Genomic DNA, 19,679 nt, shown 5'->3' on the forward strand with positions numbered 1-19,679 from the left:
ATAATTTTTTTTTTTGACATATGTGCTGTGCAGAACTCGTTAAAAAGATAAATTGTGTGCGAAATTTTTTAGAAAAATATCAGCAATTGTTTGAAAATATTATTTTTTATTTATAAAAGATATTAAAAAATAAAAAAGCCAATTGTATACCCTTATAAAAAAAACAAGAAAGTGCAAATTAGCATCTTGAAGTTTGAATCATGTGAACTTAGTCTTGAAACTTTAAAACTATGAATTTTAACCCTTACGATTTTCAATATTTGCAAAATACGATGCAGTGGAAAGCATTTCCTTCATTTTAATCACAACAATTATAAAAATTGTAATGTATTGCAGATAAAAAGCGTTTGAATCAGATACAAGATAGTAAGTGCAACCGTTAGAACTATCAATTATTATTATTACTATTATATGTTTCGAAGTCTGGAAAATGTTGTTCACAGATATCACCTATTCATTTCATAAAAAATAACAAAATAAAAAAAAAAGATATCACCTATTCACACTTGGTGGCAACTGAAAGCTAACGTAACTCACTAGTACACAGAAAGATATAAACAACTTGCCATTAAGCTTTCTCAGAGATGGAGTTTGAGTACAATTTTCACAATAACTAAAGTTGATATAAATAATTAAAATACAGTATTTTTACCTTACTGTAGCAATTCGATCTAAAGCAAGTTGCAATGCCTCTGCTTTCACTGATATGAAGTAATTCCAGTGTTCGCTCGGTAGTCTTAAAGATGATTCTCTATACAGAAGCATAGATCCATGAGAGAAGCATTCTTCATTTTGGTTTGGATCACTGTATCAAAACTACTAACACATCATCTATTACTCTTAAGAGTGCAGATCCTAGAGGTCAATGAGATTTCAAAAGTACTTGCCTCAACAAGTGAGACATTATATCTTCGTTATGGAATTTATGTATGCTTCTGGAATAACTGATTTCAGTTTCATAAGAAAAGAATTACCTAAATCCCCAACCGAAAACACCAGAGGTGATGTTGCGGCAATAAGAACAAAATTTTCACCATTCCCTACATCTATTTTGTACAGCTCATGGAAAACTTCCTGAAAAAGATTTACCATGCTGTCATAGAAGGACCTGCTTGGAGGAATGACATTAATAGCAAGAATCCCAAATTCAGAAAGAAATAATTTAGCAGTAAGAAAAACATGCTTTCTAACAAATTCCAAAGGTGGAGAACTTGTACCGTTCCTTACATCACTTGAATCTATATCAACCATAACAACATCAAATTTATGATTGGCCACATCCTCTGCCAAGTGGTCACTAAAACCATTAACCTCATAATCAGCAAAAGAACTCTTATTATACAGTTTTTCATTGCATGCAAGCTTCTTCATAGATTCAAAGGCATCTCCAACAACAACATGAATAAATCCACCGTCTTTCAATCCAAAATAATGCCTTGCCACCCTCAAAACCTCCCTATCACTATCAACACCCATGACCTCAAAACCTAATTGAGTTGTCAGAAAAGTTGGCAAAGCTCCACCTCCAACCCCAAGGCATAAAGCTTTTGGTCTAAACCCATTCTGGATCCGGCCCTCTACATATTCACTAATCAATGCAAGAGAAGATACCATAGGTGCCAAGTAAGGGTGCACCAAAACCTTAAGATCAGGCACAAACCCCACATCACTACCAATGCATACACCATTCAAACTATGACCATGTGTCTCTGGGATAATACGAATTTCAGTTTGAATCAAATTAGGCATCCTCTTGAACCTCAACCTCCTCCTAAATTCCCTTCTATGATGCCCAATATCACTCCCATTTTCAATTTCAACATCTTCAACCAACATTTCACCAACATGACAACCAACACATTCATGTATTACCATACTAGAAATCAAGTTATCCTCATAACTCAAAATGGGTATCTCAGGAATGCCATTTTTAAACAAAGATCTGGGAGACAAGGCTAAAACAAGAGGTTTTGACCACACCTGGAATCCCTGCTGATGCAATGAACATTCTAAGGGCCGATGATAAACACGAGGAGAAAAAGCGCTCTCCTTCAACTGGTTCCCTATCAAAATCAAACGTGATATTCCTGAAGAACTGAAGAGAAGTTGTAGATGACCCAATTCAGTAGAGAAGATCCAATCAGTTTCACGGCCTTCAGGGACTAACATGGCACCAACTCGAGGTGAGTCAGTGGGTTGAAGTGGTGAGTCGAGCACAGCAACTCGGAGTGGTGAATCTAAACATGTTGGATGGGGTATTGTGAAGGTGATAAAGCGAGAAGGGCTTAACCTTTCAAAGGTTGATACATCAAGGGCCATCACACTCTATTTTGTTCTTGAATATCTCATCTTCCACCTCAACTTGACCATAACCATTTCTTTGAGATTGTTTGTTACTCTTGATATTGTCATGACTAAAGTAGCAACTTTTTGGTATCTTCAAGTCTACAAAAAAAGCACATCTATAAATATGAATACAATTTTAGTTTGGGGTGTCGAAGAAGTTATGAGCTAGAGAATTATGGTTATGCTTGCAAAATGGGAAAACAGTATCGTCCCATAAAACAATGAAAATGCAAACATGCAGCAATTGAGGCATTAAAAATGACAGAAATAGGAAAAAATAAGAAGGAAAAAACTGTTAGAAACCAGAATAGAAAAGATGAGAACCCAAGGACAGATGGGCCAAAGGTTTGAAGTATGCCCAAAAGGTGTAGTTAAGGTTGCAGAGCCCAATTATCTTGTGGGCCCAAATTCTGAGTAGGTCTGCTATGCAGAGAAAGTTAACTTGCATTATTTGATGGAACACCACAACTCAGATATTTCCCATTCAGAAGACTTGCAACCAAAAATGGAATGGGCTTAGTACTTTTGGGCCCATGACACTCAGGTTAGGTTGACCCATGACTCGCGAGATTGGTCACAGTTTTAGTTTCATATATTAAAAAAATGAAAGAAAGGAATATTATTTCTATGTTGATGCCAGATAAATTTTAGTCATGGCTTTACTTCAGAGACCTTGTCCTTTGTAATCACATGTACGCTACTATTATTCAAATGATAAGCTTTTCTTCGCTCAATGTTTATCTGTCTACAAAGCGAAAGAGCATCATTCAAATTTCTAGGTCACAACCAACCAAATAGACATTGTATCACGCTAACAAACGGATCAGCAGACCTTACTCAGACAGAACTTGGATGCAAAATTTCAAAAATGAGGGCAATAGCCACCAGGCATTTGATGTCTAAACAACCAATTTAATCAATTACATACTATAAAGACAACATTTTGCTCTTCAAGTAAGATAAAAATTTATTAATCTTAATAACTAGAAGTTGGGCTAATAGAACACCTGCATTCCACCAAATTTCCAAATGTAATAACTCAAATACTATCATTTCTTTGCAGAACAATCAACTCTGGATGATGGCAAGCAATCCCCTATTTCTTTCTGCTATTACCAAATGGGGTTTCAAGGAATGGAGGATACCTAATATCCAACAACAAAGTAAATTAACAAAGAGAACAAATAAAGTAGCTTATAGTAACGGCATAGAATAAGTTGCATATTCCCCCATCCCCCAATAACATTTAAAAAAGAAAAACACTACAACTAGATTAGGATAATCTTGCTAAGGCACAAATACTCTTTCATCATGTCCTGAACCTCTAACATCCCTCAGTATTGGGATTAGGATCTAATCATGGTTTGATCCAAAAAACAAAAGTGAAACAGAAATATGGTTTAAACAAACCAAATGGGGTTTTGGTTTAAATAACTGGTTTTGATTCAGTGAACTGGTTTTGAAGGTTCTGAACAAGTTTTGGTGCTGTCAGTATTTGTGATCCAGTTCAGCCCATGAACAGTTCAACAGGTTCAGAAACCAGTTCTTTGCCTTATTTAGGTTCTGCTGCAAATTGGTTCAAATATTTAATGGTTCAGAATCTGAATTCATTTCTAATCAAACCAATAACAACTAATCTAATTAGTCAATTCCAAAACTACTAATATTTAACCAAATATTTACTTTATAAAGAACAGTCCTCTAGGCTAAATTCTAACCCTTGGACCCTATACTTAATAGAGCATTTTCTATTTTTTCTACTTATGTTGAAGCAGTTAACTATGTTCAATGATCAATAATGTAAGTACATTTTCTCAGTCACTAAGTTTCCTTTACTTATTGATACGTATCAACTAAAGATAGAAATGAGGGCTGAATGTCTGTATTATTTACGTATTCAGGACTAGAATTAAAGTCCAAATCCTGAGATTAGTGTTGCTTACAGTATAAAACAAAAAGAAAACAATAAAAGAAACTCTCCTTAGTCACTTCAGGAGACCTAAACTCTCCCAATGGTCCCAAATTCAACTAGTCCCAACCTGCTTCCTTTCCCCCCACCTCTCTCGACTTATATTGTTGCTTTTCCCCACTATTCCCATGCACTACTGCTAGGCAGTCAGTTGCTCCTTTCTCCCTCTTGGCTATGGTCAAGTGCAACGCACCTTTTGGCCCTTCTCTCATACACTTTAGAAATAATGGGCTTCTTTGGGCAGTAATCACTTATCAATCCCTTTGGTATAATTTTCTCTCACGCCCAGATAACTCATCCAATATATAAGGAAAAACTTAAGTCATAGTGAACTCTGTTAATAGGCACAAGTCTCCTCACACAATTAATTCAAATGGGAAAATAAAACTTTAACCCACAGTACTTGAAACTCAAGTTCTAAGGACACATGCAACAGAGTCATGAAGGGGTTTCCTATAAGGGGAAAATGGGAATGGCCCCACTCCTTATAGGAATCAACAAGTGCAAACCCCCATTGGAGTTGCCTCTTTCAAGTGTTCATTGCATCAAATATATGATTAGAGCATCAGCCAGCATAAAATTAGCATCCATTAAATCCAACACATATAAATGCATACTGAAATTATTGAAACAAAAGCCAGGTCATTTGCATATAAATATTTTGATGGATGAACTATAGTCTTATAATGCCATTGCGGCTCATTAGTAGTCCCAAAAAAAGATGTCCTTTTTTTTTTTAATTACGGCCCATCTTAGATAAACTTTATTAATCAACACTTACAAAAACAACAATAATCAAGTCTTATCCCACTAGGTGAGATCAACTAGAATCACATGACATCATTGAGCTTGATTAAAAATCAAGTTCTCCGAAATATTATTTATAATTAAATCTCTTTTAATAATTTCCTCTAAGGCTATGTTTGAGAGTTATGTTTAGGAAGAGAGAGGAAAGGAGAGGTTAGGTGAAGTTAACCCTTATTTGGGAGTTACTTATTTAGGAAGGGAAGAGTTTGAGGTTTTTTTTAAACCCTCCAATACCCTCCCAACGTTAGTTTTTTGAGTTCTCCCATTATGGGAGTTTTCTCTCTCCCACCCTCTCTTACTCTTTAATGATTAGGATTCTAACTTAAAAAAAATAAAGAAAAAACCTTAGTTTTTCAAGTGAGAATTTTTCTAAAAATTTATAAAAAATAAAAATATTAATTTTAAAAATATTAATTTAAAAATTATTAATTTATAGATAAATAAAAATATTTATTTTTTATTTTTTGAAAAAGATTAAAAATAAAAATAAAAGATATAAAATATAATAATATCATTTATATAATTAAACTCTCCATTACCCTCCCCTCTCAATATTGAACATCCAAACAAGAGAGAAGTTTAACCTCCTTCCCCCTTTAAACCCTTTCCATCCCTCTCCCTTCAACTCCTAAACAAAGCCTACTAAAGTTCTTCTATGTCTCCCTCAATCCCTTTTCATGAGATTAAGAGTCATATCTTTCTCAATAAGTATTTAAAGGAGAAAAAATGGAGAAGTAAAATAAATCAAATTTCAAAAGTTAAATGTCATGCACGATACACCTTAACATTTAAAAAAGTTAAATAAAAGAACTTCTTAAAAGAGGTCAAGAGCATAAGTTGATTTCAACTTTTAGGAGAAGTTTAATTCATTTTACATCTCTCAAGTTTATCCAAACTGGGCCTATATCCAAAGTTGAGAACTTTGGTTGAGGTGTTTGATCAAGTGTATACTTCCTATATGAGCAAATTTGGCAAACTAGAAAACCATATATTTTACTACAAATCAAATTTAAGCAGTATAACTCAAAAAAGTGGGTGGGGTGCAAGGCAAAAGAGATGAAATAAGGAGTTGAAAAGAAAGACAGAAGGGAGAGCTTGAAAGAGGTGTGCAAGAAGAGATGACAAAGTAAAAACAGTTAAGGAAAAAAAAAGAGGCTAACAAAGGAAGTGTATTTAAAATAGTAAGGATAAAAATGAAAGAAAAAAATAAGCTACAGCATTATAAGCTATAAGCTGGCTAGCTAAAGTAGCTTTATAATATAGCTTAAAAGGTACAAGCTAGTGAAATAAGCTTGTTTATCAAATGATCAAACAAACTTATAAGCTAGAATCTTGCCTATTTAACAGGCCAAAGGCAAACACACTCATAAGCAAGTGACAATAGATAGGTAATGACAAGATATCATTAGTCTCTCACAAAAGATATTTAACAGGTCAGAGCCCACATTTTTGTCTGTTCTCGCTCCCTTCCATCAAGTAGCAAAGCTTGAGAAGATGATAAAGCAATTGTTCCCAGAAGTGGCTGGACAAATTGGCTTGCACTCTGATTCAACCCATTTGGAGAGCCACTTTGAATCAACCCAGAAATGGCTAAATTATGAAGTTGTTTATCTGCTACCAAGGGAAATATGATTTTGATTCGAGGGGCTACTTTGTTCATTGTCAAGTCTACATATATTTGCTGTCTTGGTAAATGGATTGGCTGTATTTTTTTACCTGGGATTTAAATTTAATCTACTGCTATTTTGTTAAAATTGCATTTGTAGCCTATATATAATAATGCAGATTGCAAAGAGATATGGGAGATGAAAAAAATTTATCTTGCACAATTGAAGATTACAGGAAAAATGACAGGAAAGAGATGTGTTTTTGCTTGGTTGCCCTGATTAAAATACTTACAGCAGGTATTAGTTCAACAAAAGGCAAGTATGGAAGCAAGAAATAGTGAGAGTATCCCCATCCAATCCATGTATTCTTTCTTTGACAGTATTGTTTATCCTAGTCGTCACTCAACATCAAATTCAATATTCTGCTCAATATACACAAGCTTTATCTTTATATCTACAAATAGTTGTTGGGCAAGCTTACAACACACACATCTTGCAAAATCAGAAGAGGAACTATTATAAATGAATCATACCAACTTGGCACGCAAAATTTTTCACAAAGTATGCATCCAAACCAGACATCAGGGATTAGATGAAGATCCCCAACAAGTCAATTACCAGGATGGATGAAGATGAAGAACGATTCAGAAGCAACTCGTAATACCTCAAGGACGAGAAATCGAAGTTCCTTGCTGCTACCGAAAATAAAAGAGAGAAATTTAATTAGCATAAAGTGAAAACTGAAACGAACGAAAGGCATACAAACGAGATGAAGGGTACCTAGAGAGAGCATAAATGAAGAGGGATTCGGTTAGGGTTGGTAGAGATGCAGTGACTCGAACTAGACGAAATTAGGAAATTCGAGATTAGGGATTGGGATGAAATTGCGGTTTAAGTTTCAATTGGCTTAGAGTTACAATTGGCTTAGTCATAAAATTTGTAAAGTATGGTGGTCGCTGTTATTAAATTTTTATTTGCTCTTCAGTCTTGAGGGCATGTGGCTCTTCAGCAACCAGAAAGAATTTATTTTTATGAAATTTTGAGTATGGAATTATTACAAGAGAATGTTATTCAAGTGCTTCCAATTTATGTATTTTCAATAAATCAAAAATCTTTAGAATAATAAATTAAGCTTTATTGCAAAAAGAAGAAATAACTTCAAAAGTGAACCAATTAGAAGAAAAATTATTTGTTTCAAAAAATTCAATTCCATCTTTATAACATTCTTTATTTTTTCTTATCATTTGGATCCGATCTACAATCTCAGTTTAGAATGGGCAAAGTTTCAAATGAGTGAACAGTCAAATATCTAGACCATGATTTAAGATTCCTTATATGTATTATATGATCCTTTTCATTACTTTCCAATAAGAGTGAAGAAGATTTGGTGTGAATTGTCAAACTTTATTTACACAATAAGCAATGTTGGCTTATTGAAAGTTGCATACCAAAGAGTTTCAACTATAGACCTATATAGTGAAGGGTTAGAAAAATGTATTCCTTCATGAGTTGAAAGCTTAAGACCAAATGTCATGAGAGTAGGTGCAGGTTTGTAATCTCTTATCTTTGTTTTATGTAACAAGTCTCAGATATATTTAATTTTAGAAAGAAACAAACCTCCCTCCTTTATTTATGTTGCTTCCATGCCAAGAAAACAATATAAATCCCCTAAATCTTTTAAGGAAAAGACTATATGAAATTGTATGATCAAGGAAGTGATGACATGAGATGAATCACCTTTGATTATTATATCATTTACATAGTCTATGAGAAAGATAGTTTCTTTGGTGGTAATTCTATGAAATAAGGATGAGTCACATTTAACTTTAGTAAATCTAAAACGAGATAGAGTTAAGTTGAGTTTCTCAAACCAAAAGCCTATTTTAAGCCATAAGGAGCTTTCTTAACTTTGCAAATCATTTTGGAAGATCCTTGAGAGAAATTTGGAGGTTGTAGCATATATTCTTTTTCACTCAAATCACCGTTTAAAAAGGCATAATAAAAGTCAAATTGCCTTATTGGCCATTGCTTGGATAGAGCAAATATTAAAACAGTTATTATTATGTTTGTTTTTATCATTGGACTGAATGTTTTCTTGAAGCCAAAGCCTTTTGCTTGTTAAAAACCTTTTGCAATAAGCTTAGTTTTGTATTCATTTATGCTACCATCATAATTGTATTTAAGTTTAAAGACCCACTTACAATCTATTGTGCTCTTATGTGTTGAAAGAGTCTCCAAAGATCAAGTGTTGTTTTTTGATAGAGACTTATACTTATCAATCATAACTTGTTTCCAATTTGGATTTTGTAAGACTAACTTAATTGAGGTCAATTTAGTTTCTATGACAGCAGTGAATACTCGAGGTTTAAAGAGACCAACCTTAACTCTAGTGATAAGATGAGTATTTGTGCTTAAGTTGAGAAATATAGTTGAAAATTTCATGTTGGTTTTGACAATCACTATTGGTAACTTCATTTTTGAGATCACAAGAAACTGGAGAAATAATTAAATTATTGACAACAATATTAAGAGGTAAAGAATTCATTTGAGTGTTTTGTGTAGAAGTATGATGAATTACTTTAATAAAAGGTACATTATTAATAGAACTTGATAGATTATTAGGTTGAGCTAATATATTATTGTCATTTTGTTTGAAAGAAAATAAAAATTCATTAAAAATAACATTTCTAGTTATATAAATTTTTTTCATCAAAAATAACTTTAAAACCTTTAGGACATACACTATATCAAACAAATGTACAAAGGTTGATATTTGAATTGAAGTTAATGTTTATATTAAAGTCTAAGATTTGAATAACACCCACAATTAAATTTTTAATTGAAAATAATCACATTCTTTTTGAAAAGGGGTTTCAAATGGAGATGTAAAATTAAGAGATGGTGTAAACAACAAATTAATAGTACGTGAAACAGTAGTAAAAGCTTTATTCCAATATTTTAAAGGCATGAGAGAGTGAGCAAGTGAAGATAAATCAGTCTCAGTCTATGTAATATGTTTGTGCTTTTTTTTTGTACATTTATTTTGCTAATGTATATAAGGATATGAAAACGTATGAATAATTACATTTGAGGCAAGATGTCTGAATTGCCTTTAGTTGTGTTTACAGTTGCAATTTTGCCATTGTCTTGAAATGCTGAAAGAGCTTGAGACCTATTTTATAAAAAATATATCAAAGTGTATCATGAGAAGGAAAAGGCATAAGTGAAAGTTATATAATATCTTGCACCATTATTTACAGTAAGAGGTGAAGGTCCCTACATATCTAAATACACAAGTTTAAGAGGAGTATAATAAACAATAGTAAAATTTTTAAATGGAAGATGATGTGACTTAGAAAAAAAAAGAAGATTCACAAACAATTTCTTCTTTATCATTGTTAACTAAAATGTTATATTTTTGTAATATATGTTTCACAATTTTCTAGGTTGCATGAGCTAATCTAGCATGCCAAAGAGCAAAATTTATATTCTTAGTTGAATAAACGGTTAAAGACATATTATTTGAATATAAATTTTGACTCAACGTAGTTGAGAGAAGATTATGAAAAACATATAATCCATTCTTAAGTGTTCCTTGTAGCAAAATATGTTTAGTGTTGTAAGATTTAACACAGTAATGGTTAGAGAAAAATTCAAAATGAACTTTATTGTCTTTGTAAAATTGAGACACTTTGTAAAATTTTGCAGACTCCAAGAACATGGAGTAATTGTTTAGAATCAAAGGAGAGAAAGAAATTTCAAAAACAATTTTAGAACTGCCAACATGTTTTATAGGGATACTTGCACTATTACCAAATTGTACAAATTCTTAACCATTGTATGGAACCTTAATGTGTAGCTTAGACATTTCGGATGTCATGTGATTTGAGGACCTAAATCTAGATACCACGTAGGATCTATTATTGAGGCAGGTGTGTTAATTAATGTTTATGGTTGAAGCTCCACATTGGCAACAAATGCTTATTAATGAGATGATGTATTCAAATAAGAGAAAGTTCTATTATTTTGATCAGCATAGGAATGAGATAGATTCTCATTAAACCTTCGATAACAATTCCACGCAATATGCCCTAAGTTTCCACTGAGTTGACAATAAAGTTTAGACCAATTATTTGATCTTACTCCTCTTAAGTTTTGACCTACTCTTTCATCTTTGTTTGATCGACCATCTCTGAAATTTGAATTGTTGAATCTTTCATTTCTACCATTATTGTAACCTTCTCAAAGATTGAAATTACTTATATTGTTTTGACTTTGTGCAAAATTTGTTGAAATAGGGAAAGAAAGCTCAACATTCATTTTTTTCTCGATGCGCTCTTTTTGAGCCATTAAGAGAACTTCTATTTCATCAATGATATAAGAATTTGTCTGAAATGTTACTAAGATATCAAAAGAATCTTACTCTTCCTCTTATCCAAATAATATAGCATTGATGTGTTGGGCATATGTGAGTAAAGCTCTAATTATTGCAAGTGCATCTAAGACTTTCTTTATTTGCAACAAATATTCAAATGTTAGTCTTTGTTTCTTTATGCTCTTGAATTAACACTACAATTGATATATTTTGCTCTTGTTTGATATGCAAAAAATTTCTAACTTGCTCCAAATCTAATAGGAATAATCACACCCAACTATTCTAAGAGTAAAAGTTTTTGTCATGGATGTCAACATTCAAGACATGAGAAATGAATCATGTTACTCCTAATTTTTAAATTCTTCTAAACCTTTGTCAACTACTGATCTTCTTCTGCTAATAACCTTTTAGGTAGTCCATTTTCTTTAAGATGTTTTTGAAGCTAGTAATACTTGATTATGCAAGAACTTGACGCTTTCAAAATAGGAAGTTTTCATTTAATTTTTTTATACTACATTTGAAAAGGTTTGAAGCATGATAAATTGATTAAGGATTATACAATTGATCGATAAGTTAGAATACAATAGAATAACAAAGAATATAAATTTTGTTTTGATCTAATTTCACATACCATACAATAAAAGAATATATATATATATATATATATATATATTATTTCATAAAAATAAAATAAATAACTTTTAATTAATACAACTATTTTTCTTTACAAATCTAATTTACATTCAAAATATCAAACAATAAAATTTATAAAATTAACTAATAAAAAGAATATACTATTAAAAATAATTTATTTTAAAGATAAAATGAAATTATTCTATGACTGATTTAAAAAATATTATTTTAAATTTTAGAGACAAATTTAACTCAAGAATTTCAATTGACTTGAGTAAATAAAAAACTAAACAATTTTATTCTTGAGTAAACTAAAAAAAACTTGAATTTCAAAAATAATAAAAACCAAAATATGTACCAATAATATAAATTTGATCAAAATAAAAATCTTAATAAATTAATTAAAAAAATAAAATTTTTATTTATCTACCTAATTATTATACGGTTTAACTAGTTTGTTTAATATGTGACCAATTAAACTGGTAATCTAATAATCGAGTAAAATCAAGCATTTGTTTGATATTGACAACAAAATTACATTCACTTGATATCAAGTATAGTTGATATAAGATTTTTTATGCATATATTTTTTTAGTTGAGATGCTAATTATTTTTTATAGGGTAACTCTTTCCAACGCGTCCATCCAACTTGAAACTTATGAAGAGTGTGTTAAAATATTCAGAATATATATTGTATAAGAAAGAATCAACAAACAACTGTGAATTCAAGTTTAATTTACATGGTATATTTTTAATTTTAATATTTCTTACATATCAATTTAACTAATAATTTACTTCCTAACTAATAATTTATTAACCTAATATTTAAATTTAGGCAATGGCTGTTTAGAGTTTTAATTATTATTATTATATTTAAAATATATTCAAATAAAATTTTAACCTTAAAAATATAATATTAAGCATGTTTTAAGATGTTAATCAATACATAAAATAAATAATTTTTTTTTATTTATATTGATTTTAAGTGATTATTTTTTTAACAATATAATATATGTATATATATTTTTAAAAATAAAAATCTTAAAATATCCCGGCGTACGCATGACCACCACCGACAGAAAATTGCCAAGTAGCAGTGAACGGTGGCGGTAGCGGCGGAGGATAGCTGATGAGCAAGGGAGATACTGAATTCTAATGAGTGATTGATAACTCACAAAATCAAATTAGTTTCGTTTTAATCGAATTCAAATGACAGCGTGATGGATCCCCCACCCCAATTTTCTTCCTCATTGCCTCCTCTGCAAAGCCCTAACCCTAATGTTTTGAACACCAACTCCGATTCGATCCCAAATTTGCTCCAAAACCCTAACCCTAACCCTGCCTTGAGCCACTATCTCTCTTTGTCTGTCCCTAAGAAGAGGAGGCGCGGCAGGTCCCAACGCAATCCGACGTCGTTTCGCGTTCCTCTCTCTCTCAATGCTTCTTTCAACGCTAACTACAACGATCCATCTTCTTCTTCATCCAGAAACCCTTCGTCATCTGCACCCGACATCGCCGACGAGATCATCGTGATCAACAAGGAACCCAAAACGGAAGCGTTGATTGCTCTTACGGCTGGTTTTCCGGCGGATTCGCTGACGGAGGAGGAAATCGAAGCCGGGGTTCTCCCCGTCATTGGAGGGCTCGAACAGGTGAATTACACTCTCATTAGGAACCACATTATTGCGAAATGGCGGGAGAATGTGTCCAATTGGGTCAGTAAGAAAATGTTTGTTGATTATATACCTCAACATTACCATGCCCTTTTGGACTCTGCGTATAATTATCTTGTCTCACATGGGTATATCAATTTTGGAGTTGCTCCTTCCATTAAGGAAAAGATTCTGGTGGAGCCAAGTAAGCCAGGGGTGATTGTTATCGGTGCTGGCCTTGCTGGGTTGGCTGCGGCGCGGCAGCTGATGAGGTTCGGGTTTAAGGTGACAGTTTTGGAAGGGAGGAAACGAGCCGGTGGACGGGTTTACACAAAGAAGATGGAGGGAGGGAATAGGGTGTGCGCCGCGGCGGATTTAGGTGGGAGTGTTTTGACAGGTACCTTGGGAAATCCCCTTGGGATTGTAGCTCGGCAGTTAGGTGATCTGCTTCATAAGGTGAAGGATCGGTGTCCGCTTTATTGTGTGGATGGAAAGCCAGTTGATCCTGATATGGATGTGAAGGTGGAATCTGCTTTTAACCGATTGCTTGACAAGGCAAGCCGGCTTAGGCAGTTGATGGGGGAGGTCTCTGTTGATGTGTCACTTGGTGCTGCGCTGGAAACATTTAGGCAAGTGTATAAGGATGCTGTGACTGATGAGGAGATAAACTTGTTCAATTGGCATCTTGCAAATTTGGAATATGCGAATGCGGGTTTACTATCGAATCTTTCGCTTGCATTTTGGGACCAAGATGATCCTTATGATATGGGAGGGGATCATTGTTTTTTGCCTGGTGGGAACGGAAAGCTGGTTCAAGCTTTGGCTGAGAATGTGTCTATTTTGTATGAGAAAACTGTGCATACGATTAGGTACAGTAGTGATGGAGTGCAGGTCATTGCAGGAAGTCAGGTATTTGAGGGTGATATGGCATTGTGTACGGTTCCACTAGGTGTCTTAAAGAAAGGGTCAATCAAATTTATACCAGAGTTGCCTCAACGAAAGCTTGATGGAATAAAAAGATTGGGTTTTGGTCTACTGAATAAGGTTGCTATGCTTTTTCCTCATGTGTTCTGGGAGATGGATCTTGACACATTTGGACATCTTTCTGATGATCCAAGTCGCCGTGGGGAATTCTTTTTGTTCTATAGTTATGCTACAGTTGCTGGCGGTCCCCTGCTGATTGCTTTAGTAGCAGGGGAAGCTGCACATAAGTTTGAGAGCATGCCCCCTACAGACGCAGTCACACGTGTTATTCAAATTCTCAAGGGTAATCTTTATATGAAATCGAAAACCTTGATATTTTCTTTCCCATCATAATCAGCTAATAGTTATGATATAATAATGTTCCTACAAAATAAAAAAAATAGAAGTTACAAGATAAGAAATTGCATGTCTTTATATCAAATAGTTTGCATGTTTTCCTCAATTCCCCAACCTGTGTCTTGGGCTATGAGTTTATTCAGAATATATGTAAATTAAGTACACGTTTGGTTGAGATTAATTTTGGTTGCTTATTTTCAAAAGCTCTCTTGGTAAATTGACCAAACAAGTAATTATTTTTCTAAAATAAGCTGAACCAAATACAAGTTATATAGTTTCCCATTATAATTCAGCAGTAATACTTCTGAACAAGTTTTGGTTGCTGAATTTCAGTCTAATAAATTTCTTAAATTTGATTATTATTTTATTTAGGAAATATTTATGAAGCAAAGTGCTTTATCTGTCTGCAGGTATCTATGAACCAAAAGGAATCAATGTTCCTGAACCTATTCAAACTGTTTGTACTAGATGGGGTAGTGATCCCTTCTGCTTTGGTTCTTACTCTAATGTTGCAGTTGGAGCTTCAGGTGATGATTATGACATTTTAGCAGAAAGTGTGGGAGATGGTAGACTTTTCTTTGCTGGGGAAGCAACCACTAGGCGCTATCCTGCTACCATGCACGGGGCTTTTCTAAGTGGTCTAAGAGAAGCTGCAAATATGGCCCACTATGCTAATATTCGATCACTGAAGATGAAAGTCGATAAGACCCCTTCAAATGCTCATTCTTGTGCTTCCCTTCTTGCAGATTTATTTAGAGAACCTGATATAGAATTTGGGAGTTTTTCTGTCATTTTTGCTCGAAAGAATGCAGACCCCAAGTCACCAGCAATCTTGAGGGTAACATTTAGTGAGCCTAGAAAGAAGTGTCATGAAGTTGCAAAACAAGACCAACAACTGCACTCAAACAAATTACTTTTTCAGCAGCTTCAGTCACATTTTAATCAACAGCAGCAGCTTCATGTTTACACTTTACTGTCAAGACAACAAGTTCTTGACCTACGGGAGGTAAGAGGTGGCGATGAAATGAGATTGAATTACCTTTGTGAAAAGCTAGGAGTGAAACTGGTGGGAAGAAAAGGATTGGGACTGGGTGCTGATTCTGTCATTGCTTCTATTAAAGCTGAGAGGGGCAATCGGAAGCCCATTTCAACCTCTTTGGCTCTTAAATCAGGTGGCTGATATACACAATAAAATGTTGTTTTCATCATTTTTACAACTCTTTGGAAACAGGAAATAAAGTGAAAATAATGAGGCATTTTTGCAGTTATTTATGAAAACAGAATGAAAATGGAAAACGTTGTCACAAATCAAAGAGGCCCCTAAAATTTGTTGTTTCTTTGCGTCTCTTTCTTTTTATTTGTTCTCCTCTGTGTATGCATAATTGCCTGACCAATATAAATAACATTTTTCTTGGTTTATAAAAGGAGTATCAAAGCTGAAAGCTGGCATAATGAAGCGCAAGTTAATCAGGTTTGGGCTGAATTTCTTGATATATGTTATATTGTTTCCTCATCTCAAATATCCGAATTGTATTTGTTATGAAATTGTAACTTTTCTATATTGGTCAATTCAGAAGGGCAAAAGTTGTGAGGAAAAGCAATGGGTCTGTTGTTCATGCTAGCACAAATGTGGGGAGTGCCAACAAAGTATCAGAAGAGATGCAGATGACAGATCAAGTGCTTCCTGATGTGCCTGTTTCAGGTAATTATTTTATAAGGAAAAAAATATTTTTATAGTCAGTATTCCCTCTCAAAATGTACATTCTTTGGAGCTGCCTGCATGGATTGTATGATAAGTTGTTTTAAGTTCTTGTACTTCTTGTAGGTAACTTAGTTTTGATGGTTTCCTTTGTTATGAAATTCTTTTTTCAGAAACACCTAGATTTGTATGTTGCTGACTTTAAGAACTTGGATTTTTTCAGTTTAACATGTTTAAGATGGGAGATCAATTCCCATCCTAGAGATACGTCATCTATTTTTGTTGGATTTTTATGTATATGGTCAGAACTTGAACCTGGATGTCAAAGAATCCAGATTTTTGTTATTTTATTGTTGTCTTTCCCTAAACTATCCTCTTATCAAATATTATGAGACTTCACCCAGATGACAGGGTAATCGTCTTATGTGATCAAGCAGAATAATTCCTTTCCCTGCATACTCTACTTGTTTGCTATATAATTAAAATATTAGACTAGAGATCTTGGATGGGTTGGGTTCCCCCCCCCCCCCCTCTCTCCAGGAGCGCTCTACAGATGGGACAAAATGTGAGGAATTTGTGGCAGTTTACTAGAAACATGGATAGTTGGTAACGGGCTATTTTCTTATATGTATGGATTTGCAACTATTTTGTTAAAATTGACCAGTCTGTAATATCTCACTAGTCAGCTACTTTCCATACTATTTCTTCTTCCATATCTGTTCTAGAATTACTAGTCGTGTACCTTCTCATCATTATGCAGACACATGCGTGCATATGCAGACTCTTCTCTTTGATTTTCTCACTCTTCTACTGCCAAGGATTTATTTACATTTCATATTTTTTCCCTATAAGGGTACCTTTATGATTTTGCATTCTTGACATTTTTTATTTTCCTTTTCTGTTTGCTGTTTGGAGGGTATCTTACCCTCCCCCTTGTTGCACCTGACTTCTAAACACAGTTACATTTTCTTCATCTAATCAAATGAATAAAATAAGGGTATCCCTAGCACCCTTACTTAAATTTAACCAAATGCCATTTTATAACTTAAACTTAACTACCATGTGTTTTTTGGTTATGTAGTTTGTCCAAATGAAATACTAACTTTCTAAATATTTCTAGGGAACAATCAGAATGACGTGTCAAATTCATGAATGGATGAATAGCCTTCCTTCACATAGTAGGTGAGACATACCTAACAACTCTGAATCTTGATATTTTTTTCTTGGATTAAAATATTTCTGGTATTATATGCATTAAGAAGTGAAGCTAGTAGTCCAGCATTCTACTATCCTATTCAATTCAACAGAAATTTCAGATTTATTATTTTAATTTTTAATAGACTAAATTTTCATATTGCAGAAAAACTAAGATGCCATTCAACTTGTTCTCCCTTAGTGCTTTTCTCTGATCATCAGGTGTCATTCTCTGTATCCTCAGTAATTTATCAACAATATTTCTCTTAACATTTTTCTAGTAAATGGTAATTAGTAAGAAGTGCGAGGGTGAGCCTTGGTACCATGGTAAGATTTCTGCCTTGTGGCCCAGGGTTGAAATCCTAGAAAAGCCTCGCTACTTGCAAGGATAAACCTCTCTACACCCCCCAAACCTCACTAGGCGAGAGCCTCACGCACAGGGTAATTTGTAAGAAATACATTTGAAAGTTGTAGTAGATAATCTTCTAATTAAATCTAAGATCTTGACAATGTTGGCCCATGCATGATACCCATCTATCATTTTCCTTGACATTCTTTAACAATATGGGTACCAGCTGTTTGCCAAAGTTTCATACATAACATTGTTGTAGCTGTCTTTGGGTAAGGTATCAATTTATAGCATTTCATCCTCAGCGCAATTGTTCAATAAATTGAAGATGGGGTCTTGCAAAATACCTTGAGTGCTGATCGTGCTTTGATGCAGCAAACTAGCATGTATTATATCTATTCTAAATCAACAGATTCAACACCAATCAGAATGTTGACATTGCCTTGGTCTATACCTGATATGCCTTGAGTAGATGGATATGCCTGCTACCGAAGAGATGAACTAGTGAATGGGTTACCTGACCAGAGGTCTCATTATGCCCATGTCTCCTGCAAATTGAGATTTGAGACTGGCCATTGCCCCTTTTAAGGTTCAGTGCCACCTTTTAAGGCAGCAAAGGGGAAAGAAAATCTGTTCTTGTAATATTTTGTATTCTCATTTGTGCTTATTGAATGATTTATTAGGAAATGAAACCACAATCTGTAACTTATTCTACGATCGGAAAGTCATGCTCCTCAATTCTCTCCTGTATGAGTCTTTTTTTTTTTTAAACTTCTTTTTAGTGCACTAATGTTGGGTGCCATTCGGCTTTCATGGGATTAAGCGTTGACTTTATGCATAAAGTTTAGTTGTTGAGTCGTTCTCTGTAGAAGAAAATGATCTCGGTAGGAATTTTGATGAAGACGAAATCAAGCTTCAAGGGAGTAATCTCGATAAAATCTTAGTTCGTTTCTTTAATAGTGAGTGATGCAGACTCTTTAAATAATTCTTGTTTTGGCTCTTAAAACGTAAAATCAACCATTTCAGATGGCTATAAAGTTAGTTATAGTTGATTTAGTAGGTAGAAGAATGTTTGCAATATACTCTTTATCATTGTTTAAAATTTATTGAAAATTATTGAAGTATGAAAGAGAAATATTAATTTAAGAGTGAAAAAAATTAAAATTTATATAATTTTTGTAGTTATTAATTAATTTCAGCGAATAAAAAAATGTTAGAGAATGTGTTATCATAGATTAAAAGTTTTAAAATGTTAAACATGTATTCTATTATAGCATTTAATACTTTCAACATTTTTTTATAAAAAAAATAGATAATAAAATTTTAAAACTAATAAAAAATAATTATATATTGTAAATTTATAGCATATTTTAAAAATACTAATAGTCATAAATTGTTAAATTGGTGTTTTATGCATTAAATGAATGAATATATTTATTTATATGGATAATGAGTGAATACTTTGTTAATATAAATTTTAGAACAAATAAGAGTATAAAAAAATTTACCAATTAATACATTTAAAAATGAGTTTGTTATAATTTACATAAAAAATTAGTCATTTTCTATAAATAGAATTGGAATAGTAGTTTATAAAAAAATAGTTTACTAATTGGTTCTTGATTACTTGTTAGTATATCAATTCTTGAATATTTTTGTGAATCAAAATAATTAATTACTAGTAAAAAATAATTGATTAAGTGGATCAAATAATAAAATAATCACTTA

General features: G+C 33.1%; 2 protein-coding genes across 13 annotated transcripts; one reads left to right on the forward strand and one right to left on the reverse strand.

Moving 5' to 3' along the window:
- Window positions 1-368: 368 nt before the first annotated feature.
- LOC113872729 (methyltransferase-like protein 13) lies at window positions 369-7,638 on the reverse strand. 7 transcript variants are annotated; one of them, XM_027510505.1, is made up of 4 exons: window positions 7,510-7,628; window positions 7,348-7,421; window positions 7,022-7,221; window positions 544-2,462 (listed from the first exon to the last, which is right to left on the reverse strand). In XM_027510505.1, the coding sequence occupies exon 4, from the start codon at window positions 2,317-2,319 to the stop codon at window positions 904-906; it is 1,416 nt and encodes a 471-aa protein (XP_027366306.1). In that variant the 5' UTR covers window positions 2,320-2,462; window positions 7,022-7,221; window positions 7,348-7,421; window positions 7,510-7,628; the 3' UTR covers window positions 544-903. The 7 variants fall into 7 exon arrangements, with proteins under 7 accessions (XP_027366303.1, XP_027366308.1, XP_027366304.1 ...); XM_027510506.1 differs by having other exon boundaries at window positions 558-2,445; window positions 7,022-7,120; window positions 7,510-7,638; XM_027510508.1 differs by lacking the exons at window positions 7,022-7,221; window positions 7,510-7,628 and adding an exon at window positions 3,354-3,491 and having other exon boundaries at window positions 774-1,273; window positions 1,349-2,445; window positions 7,348-7,429.
- A 5,098-nt stretch (window positions 7,639-12,736) lies between these two features.
- LOC113872213 (protein FLOWERING LOCUS D-like) lies at window positions 12,737-18,904 on the forward strand. Of its 6 annotated transcripts, none has more exons than XR_003505852.1 (7): window positions 12,786-14,656; window positions 15,120-15,881; window positions 16,135-16,180; window positions 16,284-16,411; window positions 17,529-17,590; window positions 17,769-17,824; window positions 18,257-18,904. XR_003505852.1 is itself a non-coding variant. In XM_027509588.1 (6 exons), the coding sequence occupies exons 1-5, from the start codon at window positions 12,958-12,960 to the stop codon at window positions 17,558-17,560; spliced, it is 2,667 nt and encodes an 888-aa protein (XP_027365389.1). In that variant the 5' UTR covers window positions 12,737-12,957; the 3' UTR covers window positions 17,561-17,590; window positions 17,769-18,804. The 6 variants fall into 6 exon arrangements, 3 of the variants coding, with proteins under 3 accessions (XP_027365389.1, XP_027365390.1, XP_027365388.1); XR_003505851.1 differs by having other exon boundaries at window positions 17,769-17,836; window positions 18,178-18,765; XR_003505853.1 differs by having other exon boundaries at window positions 12,842-14,656; window positions 15,225-15,881; window positions 17,749-17,836; window positions 18,178-18,695.
- Window positions 18,905-19,679: the final 775 nt, after the last annotated feature.

This window comes from Abrus precatorius, unplaced genomic scaffold (genome assembly GCF_003935025.1).
Source record: "Abrus precatorius isolate BTA unplaced genomic scaffold, Abrus_2018 Scaffold7, whole genome shotgun sequence".
Classification (NCBI taxonomy): domain Eukaryota; kingdom Viridiplantae; phylum Streptophyta; class Magnoliopsida; order Fabales; family Fabaceae; genus Abrus; species Abrus precatorius.

Bases quoted from the DNA above. Each gene is read 5' to 3' on its own strand.
- LOC113872729 (XM_027510502.1), bottom strand. From the start codon at position 2,319: ATGGCCCTTGATGTATCAACCTTTGAAAGGTTAAGCCCTTCTCGCTTT.
- LOC113872213 (XM_027509587.1), top strand. From the start codon at position 12,958: ATGGATCCCCCACCCCAATTTTCTTCCTCATTGCCTCCTCTGCAAAGC. The intron at 14,657-15,119 runs GTAATCTTTATA...ATCTGTCTGCAG, and splicing joins TGTTATTCAAATTCTCAAGG to GTATCTATGAACCAAAAGGA. The intron at 15,882-16,134 runs GTGGCTGATATA...GGTTTATAAAAG, and splicing joins CTCTTTGGCTCTTAAATCAG to GAGTATCAAAGCTGAAAGCT.